General features: G+C 46.5%; 1 protein-coding gene across 4 annotated transcripts in view; it reads left to right on the plus strand.

Annotated features, from left to right (window-relative positions):
- Positions 1 to 9295: 9295 nt before the first annotated feature.
- LOC119389924 (cyclin-dependent kinase 11B) overlaps positions 9296 to 16062 on the plus strand; it is a 41966-nt gene continuing 35199 nt past the window's right edge. For all 4 annotated transcript variants that reach the window (XM_049414586.1, XM_049414588.1, XM_049414587.1 and 1 more), the window contains exons 1-3: positions 9296 to 9626; positions 10427 to 10554; positions 13048 to 13310. In XM_049414586.1, the coding sequence (XP_049270543.1) occupies positions 9502 to 9626; positions 10427 to 10554; positions 13048 to 13310 (516 nt within the window). In that variant the 5' untranslated portion in view covers positions 9296 to 9501. The remainder of the gene's footprint in view (positions 9627 to 10426; positions 10555 to 13047; positions 13311 to 16062) is intronic.

Below are 16062 nucleotides of genomic sequence, written 5' to 3' on the forward strand. Positions count from 1 at the left end.
GGACGAGACCTCGCGGCATTTTTTAAAATTTGCTTGTTATTTCGCGTTTTTAAGCTGATTTATCGATTCCATTCGACGATTACATTCTTCCCACTGGTGAAAGCCCACAAGTTTTGATGGCCAGCGTGGTTAAACATTTAAAAAGCGTGCGCGAAGGCCACGTCACTATTAAGTCGCGAAGAATACCGCATTCCGATTTTCGTGTTGTCAGCGAAACTTTGACTTCGAGAGTAATTTTTTTTTGGTTATAAATGCCACCAACAACTACGTACCATTGTGATGACGTGCAAAGCGAACTTTTCGCATGACCATAGGCGTGCGCACGAGTTCCCCCTAATGACCTAATGGGCGCGAAGTTTGCCCCATACTTTTGCTCAGTCGGACCTTTTCCATCATTGCTTAAACAACAGGGTTATGGCCACGAAGGTTTTTGGCGATTATGGCGGTTTGATTTAGGTGTAATTATGAAAAATGACACCACAGCCATGTTCATATGAAACCACATATGAAGAATTTATTGACAACTTACTTCACTACAAAAATAATGACAGGAAAAAATCTTGACCGTCATGATCAACAGCTTTCATGTACACACTCATTTAGCACCTACTCAACTTCAAATGCTTTGATGCCTGCCGCCTTTTGTCGCTGGCTCGATTGATACTTTTCGTGAAGAAATGCAGGCGTGTCGTTAAGTAAAATGCAGTTACGTCAGCAGCTATGGCTTCAGCGTGTTCTGGGCATCCAAGCGTAGTTTTCTGCTTTTTTTTTACAAGGTCTAACACATCAAGCACGCTTTCAGAGTGCAGTTCTAAAAGGCTAAAGCACGTTGTGAATGACTCCTCGAGGTCGGCCACAAATTTGCACAGCTTGCCTGCAGGATAAAGTAACCCGCCATTGTCCTTCAAACGGACAAGCTCAGCCATATTCAAATCATCAGCTGCCTCCTTGGTGAGCAAAAGAAGGTTAATGCACTCTTCACAACCAGTTTTAAGAATGCACTTTCTTGCAACATAACCGGCAATGTAAAAGATTAGTCTGCGATCGCTTGACGCCACAACAACAGGAGAATGATCTGGCGCAGCCTTAGTGAGTAAGGCATCTGCGGCATCTAGGTTTCCATCATCGAGAAACCTGTCAATCAACTTCTGCCTCCCAGTGCAAGTGTTCTGCTCACCAGCATCTGCATTCAAGAGTGAACTGAGAACAGCAGGCTCACAGTTTCCCCTTGAAACAGAATGCGCAAGATTGCTGAAGCTGAGACAGTTCACTGTAGCAATGAACTGCTGAGGTGTCGGGTGGGTATTGCACCCCGACGACTGCCTAACGATGCCAAAGAGATGTTCGACAGGGTCCTGGCTCAACCTGCTTGTCATCAAATACTTGAAACCTACATTTTCAGTCAAATACTTCAACAGCGACAAGGTACTGGATAGTGTTACTCGCAGTCCAGTTGCTGTGGACTGACTGAGAAAGCCCCTTTGCCCATTTGTGTGGCGTTCCCACTCTGACAAAAAGGTTAGAAAAGAGTTTAGCTTCTCAGCTGATCGAGAGTTGGGACGGAGTGCTTGAGCTGGAAAGCGCGATGTCATGACTTCTATAACACCATGTATGGTCCTGCAAAAGAATGTTTCAGTGAGCTGTATGTGCAGCTAAGAAATCTGCAAAGAGTTACAGTAGCACAAAATTAGGTAAATATAAAATTATGCAATGCTTACTCAAAAAAGTGAATTGTTGCTGCTATGCTACCACACAGATGTTCCAGCCTGGCTTTGTGCAGCTGAAGCCCATGTGTAACTTTTTCACTGAAGAGCTGGACTGCCAAACCAACTCGCATTTTCTCGAAGTTGTTAGGGTTTGTATGGCTGGATGTGATGCCATGCATAGCCTGCAGGGTAACCTTGCTGCCATCCAGTTCCAAAGCCTTGCGAATTGCTCGCATAGTCACCTGCATATAACCAAAGCAGTGATAATCCACTGAAAGTTAGTGACTGGAAGAAAAAGTGTGGTAGGTTAAATAGCACGTTATTTTGATTGATTAAGGTACTTACTTGACCCTTCGGTGTTTGAAAATCCAAGCATACCAGCCGGTTTCGAAGGCACTTGAGGAGATGAGGGAAATCTGATATGAAGTAGAGCTGACGGTGCTCGTCGACTGGATGTGGTGCACTGCACTTGATCTCATTCAAGGAGGCCTGGACACCCATTAGCGTCCACATGCGTCTGTTCCAACTTGCACCGTCTGATGTGATGAAGTCCACCTTCAGGCCTGCTTTTTCTGCCAAAATTATGGCTTCAAGCATGATCTTGGTCAAGGTACCTCCATTGACGTTTCCTCTTGTTGCAAACGCTGCCAGAATTTGAGTCCATTTCCCAATGAACGGTACGAAAATCAAAACCATTCCATGGTCACACGGTGTATGCTTATCTTTAGAAGATGTAAAGTTACCTAGATCTACAAAACCATCTATGTGGCCGGCGGTTGTTACAGAAAGATGCTCAGAAAGGTGCATTTCATCTACAATTATTCCACCGTGGCATGCGTATTCCTCCATTGTGGCTGTCTTTTCACTCACCACATTGAAAATCTTTGGGGAGAAGCCAAACCCTGTTCTGTACGACTTCAAATATTTGCGCAATGTTGTTTTACTTGGCAGTGACAGAATATTTTCTTTCCTCAGGTGCTCATAAAGCTTGGCGCTCTTCATTTTCATTATAAGACATTCCAAAACCCATTCATTCGAATATCTCATGCCTTTTGCGCTTTTTCGTGATGCCGATTTAAACATGTGAAGTGTTGCTTCACGCTGTTTTGGAGGAAGGGCTGCTATCCTAGTGGTAAATTCCTCCTCAGTGATGGCTTTGTTTTTAGCTGACATTGCTTTCAGTTGATTTTTCAATGCAGTGGCGCTATTCTTCAAACGCTTGGTTTTTTGCCTTTGAAGCTTCAGGCGCTGGGCAAGGGCTCCTTTCTTAGGCACACGAGCTTTTTGGCAGGACTTTCTTGTCAACAATAGCTTTCGATGCGACTTGCACTCTGGGCAAATAAGTCCTGTACACGAAAGAAACACAATTGTTTAAATACCTGAACAATAAATACATGCGGCGCTTGTAGATCAAAGCACTTGAATGCACTTACCATCGGACAAGACCTTCCCGGAGCACTTGGCGCTGAAGACGTAGAGTCCGTTGGTGTATGTTGCTGCTTGCTGCTTCACCGTCAAAACCGGCAACATTTGCCTGAATTCGTTGTCCGACATTGCTCCCTTGCAAACACACATTGCCATGGCATCATCCAGTACAGCTGCAGCGTCGCCAACGGAGGCGATTGTTTTTTCTGAGCACAGAACGCCTTGACAATAAATGGCAGCACAAACTTCGTCCTCTAACGATTTTTTGAAAATGACAGCTCGCTCATGACAAATAACAAGCCTTCCTTGCTTCCTCAACGAAGACGTCGCGAAAATCAAGCCAACACTATCATCTTCAATGCGGCACCACCTCGGCGATGGTGCCAGTGAACGCAGGGTCTGAAACTTGAAAGGCGACGATTCTGCAGGTTCAGGTTCTTCAAGCACCTCATGTTCGTTGTTAGTGTAGTCAGCGCTTCCGACGTCCTGGCGCGGTTTCTTTCTTCGAAGTGGAACCGAACATGCAGGTCTCTTCCTTTCCGTTCTCTGTTTCGGGGCTTTAACGGAGAGGTAGGCTGGGCACTGCGGCAACAGCGTAGGTATGGCATCGGGAGCTAAAGACGGCTTGCCTCTCGGAATGCGCACTTCCACGCCATCGACCACATGAACGTAATCGCGCAATATGCAATGCGCTTCGAAGTGATGTTCACACACAGCTGATGATTCCGTCAGGCTCTTGTCTGCTCTTCTTAGGTTTCGCTCCCATTTCTTCGAAGCGAGTCGTCTCTTGGTGCGGCGAACAGCGATGCTTTCGGCGCGCCCGGATAGCCGGTGCGGCAGCCTGGTGCAAAACAGTGGGAATCTGTTCTTCTTTTCGCCATGTCATCGCAAAATTCCCAGTCGCTGGTACAATATCTTTCCCTCTCACTGCATTGACTACTTAACGCCAAGATACGCAAGATAATGTCAAGTTATCCGAGTAACATCGCGCGCACAAAACGAGCAAAACCACAACCCTCACAGCCAGGTATGTGCCGCCAACTGCTGCCAACGAGCGCGCCGGAGGCTAGGAAAAGGCGCAGTAGCGCCCTCGCCGGCCGTCAGTGTCATCTCGCTTCACCCTCGCCGGCCGCAGCCGCCGCCGGTCGCACCACTAGAAAGTCTTCTAGTTCACTATAATTACAGTGTTCTAGAAGTTTATAGTGCGCTCACTGAGCGGCGGAGCGTGACGCACTTCATGTCGCCGCCGACAGGCGGCGCGACTCACAGCGTCACCTGAAACTTTCCGGCGGGCTGCAGGGCGCGGATAGCGCGCGTTGTTGTTTTGCGCGCAAGAAAAGTCAATCTTACGGTGCGCAACTCACGGAAGTTCTTTTGATGCAAGTTTTCTGTGTGTTGTGAAATAAGTTACTGTTGTTGTGACTGATTTACGGAGGGCGAGCGATGTTTTAAGCGGCTATTGCATAAATGAATGCTCCTCCACACAGCCGCTGCAACAAGGGTGTGCAGTTGGGGGCGTTCGTTTTTCTTTTCTTTTTTTCTGTCGTGCTGATCGATACGATTTTCAATGCACTTTCGCCACTGTAGCTATCATAGCGACTTCACTCCCGCCTTTCGAGCCCCACTATGCCGAATATAAACAACGCCTCATTTAAAAAAATTTTTCGTGTATATATGATCTAGCTGGTCTGTGTAACTAACCCACCTAATGCTCTTTTTTTTTTCGCGAATCAATAATGGGCGGAATCACACGGCTTCGTAATAAATGCATCCGCACCGTACGCTTAAAAAATTTTTATTTACAGACGTAGATCGTACAAGGTTACCAAAACTGCAGTTGGACTCGTATACCCAATAAAAAAAAAATATTTATACATAGTTAATATGAGTACATAACAAGTACCATGTATCACGTGCGTACACATTTTTATTGCACCTTGGAATTGCACCAGCACAGATAAAACAGGACACGAAGAAATACTCGACAGTGTCACGCACTGACATACTGATTTTATGTACACAAAACCCTGCCTATGTATGCGCAAATGTTTGCCGTATCACAATATGAATTATCAATGCCGAAAATGTCACTCGTGGTCAAACAATAAACAGATGCAACAAACGTGTATGAACATCTGCTAGTCGACTACGAAAATGAAAAATAAAGGACAGCAAGAAACGCCGGCGATGTTTGCAGTCGACAGCCGACGATAACGTCGATCTACCACTGGGGCATCCCAAAGAGAGCCCAATCCCTTTGGACCTCCCCCGCTTCCTAATGAGAGCTATTTCAGCCCCCCTCTACATCTCCTTTTTCTGTACGTCACTATCCAGCCCGTTTCATCCGTCAGTATAGTTATGTGCTTAGGACTTCGATAGCGAAACAAGCAGCGACGTACCAGCGTTCTTTATTATTTTTTTAAAAGTACCCCTAACCCCCCCCCCCCTTTTTTTTTTACTAAAGCACGAGTATGGTTTTGTTGTCACCACCCTTGCGCGTTTTCTTGCTTTTATTGCTGTCACACTTGACTCTGCGGTCACTCCTATAGCTTCGTTGGGTCCAGCTGTTTTTTGTTGTCAAACGCAGCCCCAGAAATTCCTCTGCACGTACGCTGCATGCTCTATGTGCACGACCGCCTGAGGCTGTAAAAAAGGGCGTCCCTCCCGTCCAGATGCAGCGGCGGGCCGTCTTTGAGACAGTTGCGATTTGCGGATAGACACAGATGCCGATCCTTCAGAAAAACAAGCATATATAAGTGCAGTAAAGCGGCACGCGGGGTGCCGACAAAGGTCCTTGAAACGAATGAACGGCGTGAACATGCGCTGCAGGGCACACACAAATGGAAAACCAGTAGCTTCAACTACTTGGGTCAGTTTAAAAAAAAAAAGAATAAAATGCTCGACTTTCTCCCCTCCTCATTTTTTTTTTGTGATCTCTTTTTGTATCATTGTGGTGGCCCTCTCCCCGCCACCAACCCCGCGTTTGCTGATACTAGTTGATACCCCCGCAACTACAGCGTAACCAGCCTAACCCCCACCGACCAAGGGGACGCGCTCCACACCCCGCAAGAGTTTTCAGGAGAAACTGGCGGCAGCGCCCCTGGCGGGCGCTCAAGCTGTCGACGCGGAGAGGGCCGCGGCGGCGCGGCGCAGGGATACGGCAGTGAGCCCACTGCCCCATTCTAGTACACTGTACTATAATCTTTCGCTATGGTATGGTGGCTAGATGGGGAGGTGTCAGCATCGGGCAGCCTGCGCTGCGAGAGGAGGCGCGCCAGTGCTCCATGACGCTGCTAGGTGGCGCGCTTGTCGCCACGGAGATGCCTTCGTGCTCGGGGTGCATCGGGGAACACGTATGTTTTAGCGAAATGCTGCCGTGCTGCCGCTGCCTTCAGTGATTTCTTTTTGCAGTGTGACCGTGCTCGTTACAGCTATGGTGATTGAAAAGAGACAGAGAAACTGCTTTGCTCCAGGATGCACTTCTGGGCATGTTTCCGCCAGAAAGCAAGGTAAAAAGGCATCCCTTTTCACCGCTCCTGAAGACGACGAACGAAGCAAGGCTTGGGAGCGCTTGATCCCGCGTGCAGACAAGTCACTGGAGAAAAACTGTGTCGTTTGCGAAGCGCATTTAGATGAGCGATTTATCGTTCGGACGTACAAACATGTGATCAATGGTGAAACCGTGCAAATTCGCCGAGACCGTCCCTGCCTGACTCCCGACGCCATACGGACTGTTTTCCCGAACGTTCCGTCGTACCTTACGAAGAAGCTCCAACCGAAAAGGAAAACAGCAGCGTCGAATGGTTGCCTCAGTTTTCAGACCTTGGCACGGTCTCCCTCGCGTGGCAATGTTTCACAGGGCCTGTTAAATAGCCTTTTGGGTCCGAGCAACAGTTGCGACCTAAAATTTGTGCAAAACAAGCTTGATGATTTTTTTAGATGTATGGCAGCTCAATGAGGTCCATGAGATGTTAAATGCATGTGATGCCCTTCCAGACCACCGTGATTTGGTTGGGGAAAAAAGTGACTCGCGTGTAACATGCTATGTTTCTGGGTATGTAGCTCGAAGGATGCTAAAGAAAACCAAATGTGGTGACTGTGCAGAGTTGTTGCTACAAGGGGACAGCCAGGGCCCGCGTCCAAGATAGTCATGTTTAACAAATCACATGGACAGAGGACTGATGTACCCTTCACAAGCACTGAGCTGGTCTTGAAAATGGAAGATGCCTTTACGCAGTGCTTTAGCTTTAACAAGCTGAGGAGCAACAGCATATGAGATCTCTTCTCCTGCCTCTCTATTAACAAGCTTAACACGGTTGGCTACGCACAGCACAATGTATAGGTCACAAATGAAGTGATCAGATTTTATGTGATAACTAGGCTTCATTTTCTAGTGGCAGATGAGAACGCATCAAGACAGGCTAAAAGAGACAAAATGAAGCACCTTAAGATGAGGCGAACAACCTGATGGAATGCATTTATCTTGTGAACATTTCAGTGTTTGTATAAATATGAAGTTCCATTTTGCCTTATTTTATGTGAACTCGAAGAGTTGATAATTAAGAAGTTCTGCTGCCCAGAAGCATTCAACATTCCTTACTGCGAATGTGAAGTCTTACCTCATAAATGTGATGTTTTGCTATATTATTCCAGTTGTACCAGTTAAAATTTTGTGCATTATGTGAATTTGTAAATATCTTTTTTTCATGTTATGTACTTGTACTTTGCTAAAGATTTATAGATTTTTGAATAAATGTTCATTTTAAGCATGACCCTGTCCTGAGCTCTTCCAAGCGAACATGTTGCTCGTTGTGTACTTTGAAAGGTAAGGCAGCCAATCCTTGCCAGAACTTCATTTTATGAGAATTGCATGCACTCACCACTTTAATGGCTAAAAGGCGTTCTCGCCCTGTTATAATATTTTCAAGGAACAGCCCTAGTGTACAGAACCAGCTTGTCTAACACCAATGGCGTAGCCAGAAACCTTTTCCGGGGTGGGTAGGGGTGTTCAATCACCCTTGTCCGTGCCAGGAGGGGAGGCACCTCCTTGAATGATGTGCGTACCGGCCCAACTGAAATTGGCCGACGGCCGATAGTTGGCAAACAGATGGACAGCGCTCGGCAACCTGTATTGTCGGCCGACCAATGGCGGCCCAAAGTGGGGCCCTGATCGGCAATCAATTACGCTGGTTATAAGTTGGCCGAAGACGTTCAGCCAACGGTCGGCAAATGACAGGGAAAGAGTCGGCACCCAATGCTCGGGCGACCAAACGTGGTCCTCCGTAGGGCCATGTTTTGCTACCTACCACGTTGGCCAGGTACTATGAGCCAGCGACAAGCCGACATTGCTTTATATCTGTGGGCGCAAATTTTTTTCCTCCACCGCGTGCATTATTTCTCGGTCAGCGAAAATTTCTTGTATGAGCGCTGAGCTTCCGCTGTTATTTTTTCCACTACATTATTCGGACAAGATTATCCATCCAGCTGTGCACCGCCTGATGTCTACACAGTCGGCCTATGGCCTTGGGCCTATGTTAGCAGCCAAAGGTCGGCCGGTGTAAGGCCATTAACCAATCCCAACCTCGGCCCAACTCTGTCGGCCAAGCTCGGGCCATGGCCGGCCAGGTCGGCCTTGCACGTTGGGCCAGCATAGAGCCGAGGTCGTTTTTTCAGTTGGGGGGCAGGCAGATCGATGTGGTCGAGCGTCATTTTGTGCTCCGTATCCCATGGCAGAAAGAAATTCGGGGGGGGGGGGGGGGGAGGCACGGGCCTGGTGTGCCACCCCCTGCTACGCCACTGGTCCGTGCGTGTATATATACTCATGCGAAATTGAAAGTTACGGCAGGGTTCAAACCACCCTGGTTTCACCGTTGTCTAACACACGGAGAAGAAGGCGACCGTATGTTTTTTTACCTCGCATGATGTCGACGTGAAGGTGTATTTAGTGGAAGATGAACTGTACGGCATGCGCGCTGCCATTGATCTTACAAATTTCTGGCAGATAGCTCGATTACAGAGCGTGCGAAGTCCGCTATTTCGCAGCGGAGGCGACCGGTCGCGCGTCTTTCGCATCTCCGTGCCGACAGCAGCGCCGCCGCAGCGTCCTGAAGGTCCGCTCTCTCCACGGCGCGCCGTTTCGCACACCTCCCCATCTAGCCACCATAGCTATGGCGTCTGTGCCGTAGAATGTGACCACTGCTTTGTAAACTACTTATTGCACTTTTCACTCTTCATTTAACTATTAAGGGAGATATAGTTATACTCTACCGCTGTGCGGAAATCGCGTAGTTTAGCCATAAGAAGCTAATGCTTTGCGTCTAGCGGAAATCCCCCAATTGGCGAATTGCGCGTCTACACTACTGCAGTTGCGATGAGCCGGAGTTCAAACGATTCGGAAGAAGACGGCGAAATTGATCGTGAAGAAACGCGCTACAACATGGTTTCGAGCAGTGTTACGTCGCCTACGAAGGACTACGCCGAACAAGCGGATGACAGGTGAGTGGCTGCGTGCGCGATTCCTGTGTGAAAACTTGACCGAGCCAGACCGAGCACAGCTAGACGCAACTAGCTTGACTTGTCAACACAAACGCGTGGACGTGGTCGTGTATACGTTTCTCTATGGCCACGACTTTTCTGTTTTGATCACGTCGTTTACTTTTCAAATACCACAGCACGCTTCAGCTTTGCTTTCCCGTGTGACTTAGCAAAACTTTTGGAAAGCTGTCGATAACGACCGATTAGCATTGCTGTAAGTCTTGAAGGAAGTAGCCGTTGGCCTCTACACGCTGAAAGCTTCTACGGTGCCAATGTCTTATCGGCTGGAAACAGCAGTAAAGTAATTATTGAAGAGCTTAGGACACATACGGAGGTCATTCACTGTATCTTCTGCCCAGATTTTGATTCTGTCCTACAAGGAAAATATACAGATCGTACATTTCCTAGTACGTACAGATGTAAGATCCTTGAACATGGGGGGTTGCTGCCTTGAAGAATACAAGACCGCATGTCAAAACATAGGCTTCAGCAATACGCCCTCTTCAATGATTTTTCATCTCTCCAAGCCTCCATTTTCTCCCGAACTTGTGCTTAGTACGTACAGAGCATTTGAGCAGTTTTCATCCAGACCACGTCTCTGACTTTAATACACTTACTGCTTTGTTTTATTAAAGTTTATTATCTCTGTGTTCTTCTTCTTTCTCTTTGACCTGCTGCATTTGAAAAAGAGTATTGCTGAATACTGAACACATTGCTTCAATCATGTCCTACAGTTGAAATTTTTCTCTCCCTGCACACAGTGACAGTTATGACACTGAGGATGGAGGCGAGGACATGCTGCACATACAGCCCCCCCAGGCAACCATTGTGATTCCGAAGCGCGACCGCCGAGACCGCAAGCGGGACAGGCACTCGAGAAAACACGAATGTAAGGAGCATTTTCTTGTCCCATCGAATTGTACTTGCTTCCATAGAGTTCTTTTTCCTGTAGGGCCACCTGTAACAGCACAAACCACATTAACCTCAAAAGATCCCAGGCCAAGGAAGAGGAAAGCAAGTTCCTCTTGCCCCCGAATAACCAGTATCGTGTTGCAGTATTACAGGAACACTCGCACCATCTCATACCTTACTACGCAACTGCACCGACTTCAGTGTAGCAAATGATATCCGGGGAACCTAAACTCTGGGCAATGCGAGAGCCGTGGGGGGGGAAATAACTTTAGGAGACATGAGGCAATCAAACGTACCCACAGTATTTATATTCCATACTAAATTGAAAAGTTCTTACACCAAAGCTGTCTTAGCCTACCCTGTGCCATTATCATTGTAGTAGTAGTAGTAGTAGTAGTAGTAGTAGTAGTAGTAGTAGTAATTCGGCGACACCTTATCTTGGCAGTGGGGCGAAGGCTACGGAGGCGGGGCATCCGCACATGTGTGTTACTACGCAAGTAGTCCGGCAGCTTTCAGCCGACTTCAGTTTCATTTTTGCTTGCTCACAGCATTCGTCGACAATTCAGGCTGACGACACCGTATTCCAGCATAGACGTTGCAGATAACTTGCTTGATCTGTTTTGACTTCCATTTTCTATCACATTTCAAGTATATCTTTTTTGAAGAACGAAACGGCGAGTTTGCAGTTGCGCATGGTCCAGCCGGCATCTGGGACGCCATGTTTACTGCGAGACAGGCATGCACAAAACATGCTGCTGTCCAAGAAATGAAAAAAGAAAAAAATTTTAAGTGTCCAATAATTGTTTCCCACCAACGGCTTCCCATACTTGATTTATATATATATATATATATATGTATATATAATGTGTGTGATGAAGAAAGCCTTATTTATTCGAGCTAGGTAGCTCTGTAGATTGGAAAATAAAAATAGGTACTATTTGTTGTCGCACACGCAGGCAAATGTTTCGGTTCTGTAGCTTCCGCACTATTGCCAAGAAAAGTTATTGCCGAGTAGCAGGCACGTAGGCAAGGGGGGGGCCCGGGGGGCCCGGCCCCCCCCCCCCCCCCCCCCGAAATTTTTCCAGCCTTCTATATTGCCAGGCAACTTTTTTTTTGTTTTTGCCATGGAATGACTTTCTTTCGAACAATAAGGCCTTGGGCCCCCCCCGAAAAAAAATCCTGGCTACGTGCCTGCCGAGTAGTATAGTAGTATTAGTAGTAGGTGGTGGTGGTGGTGGTGGTGGTGGTGGCGGTGGTGGGCGTCACGCAGATCAAGTGACCAGAGGGGGGAGTAAATAAAGAAATAATCAAACGAAATGATGATGACGATGACTTTTGGTACAAACCAAAATGACTTTTGGTACAATACCAGGAAAGCAATTCGCACTTTCATTAATTACACTAATTAGATACTTGCAATAATTGTAATAAACCAAGGCTAGGAACCTGGGCCTGTGAGGTGGTCATCTAGGTATCAGGGAACGCACGCTTGGCAGGTTGCTGTCTGCGCTGACGGCAAAGCACGTCACGTGAGGCGTTCACTGAAACAGCATTGCCTGAGCCCGCAGGTCACATGGTCTCTCTTTGCCCAATCAATTGTAAGGGTGCATATTTCAAATCCAGCAGCGTATTTACAACACCACTTAATCTCGCCAGCCAATCACATACACTTGTGCACTTACAGCTTCACTGCCCGACGGTTTCCATGGCGTGGAACTCGCAGCAAATTTTTTTTTAGTGCTTTGCTCTACCACCGCTTTTAGACAGTTATAGTTTAATGGGCTTAGCGGAATGGCTCGATTGAAATGCAGATGTACAGAGCGCTAAACGACCCGTAGCACTTACTGTACGCATGCCATTTTTTAGATGTAGCGTTACCATGTTTGCCTGGTCTACATAGTGCACATAAAACACGTCGGCAGTTTTGGACACCCGCTTCGAACTTAAGTTGGCATTGCTGTTGAGGGATTCACTTGGTTCGCAACAAATGACTGCGTTGAATGGCTTAGCTTGCCTTCAGGCAGCTTCGCCGACCAAGTATTACAGGTAACTTAGCGGAGTTTTTGAGATTGCTTCCCATTTCAAAGTGTTTTAGGCCTAACATGAAGATGAGTGTAAACAAATCTGCAACCTATGAATTTTCACTTTTGGTGTGTGGTTCATATTTATTTGCATTTATTATTACTGAGAAAGTAGTAGTAATATTGCTGCATGTGGGGTATACAGGCGAGCATTTTCAATTTCTTTAAAATTTTTTTTTAATGCATTCATCCTCCGCTCGGTGACGCCGCAGACACGGCTTGGGCACATAAATGCTATCCCACTATAGGTACTCAAACACGCTGTCCACAATGAACGTTTGCGGCACGGTAACACTATTCCTTTACCCCCCCCCCCCCCTGTTATAACGCTAGCTAAAGTAAAATTGTCTTTCGTCATGATTGACCATTCTCCGCTGGTGGTCTTGCAGCGTCCCACAGCCGCGGCAAGGACCGCCGGCCGAGCAGCCGAGATCGGAGCGGTGGACACCGGGACAGCCGGCGTGCGGCTGCCGACAGCAGCAGCAGTCACAGGAGCAGCAGCACCCGTAACCGCGACACACGCGAGCACGACAACCGGCACCGGCAAGCCCACCGAACAGAGGAAAAGGTGGCTCGGCCTGTGGAACCGCCGTCACGCTCTGGGCGGAACGAGGCCAGCAGCAGCAGTGGCAGTAGCAGCAGCAAAGAGCAGGTGAGCGCATCGGTTGCAGGAAAAAAAAAAAGAAATATGAGAACACATTCAGCTTGTCATCTTGGTCCTGTGTCTTTGTCGGTGCATTTGGCTCGAAACCCTTCTCGCCACTCTTTATCGTGGTCACACTGTTTTTGAGAACTACCTGAATGGCACTTTGCCATTAGCGGGCTGTCACATGGAAAGATCTTGTGACACTTGCTGTGGAATGCACTTGTCTGTGATTGTAATTGTCAGGCATACTTTGTGACAATGAAGTTCATAGCCACGTCGTTAGTACTTCAGATAAAATAATATTCAGTAGATGATAGTCTTCTTCTCAAACAAGTTCTGAAACGTGTTTCTGTATATGTGCGTGAGTGTGTGTGGTTAAGAGACAGAGCTAGAGAGTGAGTGGGGGAAATATACTAGATGTCCCTGCTTATGGAAGCAGCCATTCTTTCTTTGCCAACAAAATCTGCATTATTTGTATATACGCTTTGCCATATTTGTATATAGGTACATTATTATGGCATATTTTATGCCATATTTGCCACATTATTATTAGGCTTGTGCGAATATTCGAGCAGTTTCAATATTCGAACGAATGTTACAGTATTCGAATTCGCTTCGAAACAAATTTAAATTATTGTAAATTTCTAAGTATTCGAAATGAACGAATAGACACATACAAACCGCATAAACCCCCTGTAAAGGTGATTTCACTGCCGTAGAGGGGTGCTATGCAGTGAATACACCTATCCAGGGGAAATTCGCACTGCCCCGAAGCCCCACTTCAAGTTTAAATGAACAAATTACCCTCACATCGATTCATCATTTCCTAAGTTTAAAATAATAATAATTGATGGGGTTTAACGTTTTTAAGTTTAAAAGCTCGTTATACTGGCTTATATACTAAGTATAGTAAATTTTAAAGCATATTTTACAGGTTGTCACTTGCATTCTACCGAAATTCAAATCCTGCTACTATTCAAAGTTGCTTCCACTTCCCTTCGAACCAAAAAGAATGACATTTGCACGTGCATGCTTTCAGTTTTAAAAAATATTGTGCAGGTTTGTTGGGTCATGACGAATAGGCTCGTTTTTCTTTATAATATATGATATATACCATTCGAATTCGATTCTAAAATTATTCGACCAAATCACTGTTCGTTTCGAATTCACTTCGAACCTAAAATTTCCTATTCGCACGAGCCTAATTATTATGCCATATTTGTATATACATTACAGCCTTATTTGTATATATACGCTTTGCCAATACTGCTTTGCGGCACTATGATTTCAGTACGTACAGTAGACCACTCCGGTGTCGGCCAAAGTGTCACCTGGTCTTTGTTTATGGCAATCAATCCCAGTAACACTTTTTTGCATATAGTATTGGCTTAAATTACGTAGTACACTAGACTCTTGTTAAGACGAACTCGAAGCAATCATTTGTTTGTCTTATCAGGAATTCGGCTTACCAGAAGTGCCCCCCCCCCCCCCCAAAAAAAAAAGACATGCTAACAAGTCAAGTGCATCCAAATATGTTACTTGAACACACTGAATGGAGTACACTTACAGTGGGGAGGAAATGGCAAGAAAAAGAATTTATTTGGCTCAACTTGATAAATACTATGCCTTCAAGTAGAATATTTACACGAATCTAATGAGCACCCTTTTTCGCATGTTCATAATAAACATGCTCATGAATATATTGCTACCACATTTTAACAATAAAACTGCAAAAAAGAAAAAAGGGAGAGAAAAGCACAATTTTCCTTCAAAGAATGGAAAATTTAATCTCCTGGCAGTTCATTTTCTTCTTTGAGCCTGATTTGTTGATGGTAATATTACTTCCGGATACACCTCGATCACGTGCTGTTACCTTGACAAAGCCAATACAGTAAAACCTCCTTGATACGAATCTCGCGGGGTAACCAAAAATATTCGTATGATCCGAAATTCGTATCACCAGAAAACATGGAAAATTAGTATGCGACAAAAGAAAGTTGGCATGCGTTTTGATTTAGTGTTTCTCAGGGCCGCAGCGACGTCATCGACAGCTCTGAATGATTGCCAGTAAAGTTTTTAGACGTCAGCGATCATACTTGTACTCGTAAATGTATGGTGCATGCGCGCGTGTGTAATTAAGGAACCAGATGTGTTGTGCCTCGTGACCGCCAGTAGCCCCTTCCTAATCTCACTACGCTTTTCTGCATGACACAGAGTACTGCGGCGAAAGTGCTTTGCACACGATAGATAGAGGCCAAGATCCTTCGCCAAGACCCTCCGCTTCGTCTCTTGGGGTCTTCGTCCACTTTTAATGGGACTTCATGACAGACCCGGAGCCCAAGTTTCAGTCTTGTTTCATAGAACGTCTGGTTACGGGGACATGGCTTGCATCGACGTGGCAGGCACGTGTTAACACAGTGCAAAGACGCTGCTGCCTCGAGCACAGGAGCATGCGTCAACGCGTCGGAAAAAATAAAGCGTGACGTCAACGCCATCTGTAATCTAAACGCGAAGGCACCTAAAGGCCTCCAAGATTCGCGCGCACTATCTCAGAGGCAACGATGCACCGTTGATGGTCGCGCAGCGCGTATGCCCGCGCCCGCGCGTGACTGCCGCGTCTTCCGCGACAGCGCGGGCAGCACCTATTCGTACCTGTGCGCTAGTGTACGTTCGTATCAAACGTTGCGGGGTGCAAATCGGTTCGCAACAACCGTACTTCAATACAATGCAGGCTAATGGGCCTTGGCCGGGACCGCAG

Source organism: Rhipicephalus sanguineus, chromosome 4, assembly GCF_013339695.2.
Source record: "Rhipicephalus sanguineus isolate Rsan-2018 chromosome 4, BIME_Rsan_1.4, whole genome shotgun sequence".
In the NCBI taxonomy this organism is placed as follows: Eukaryota; Metazoa; Arthropoda; class Arachnida; order Ixodida; family Ixodidae; genus Rhipicephalus; species Rhipicephalus sanguineus.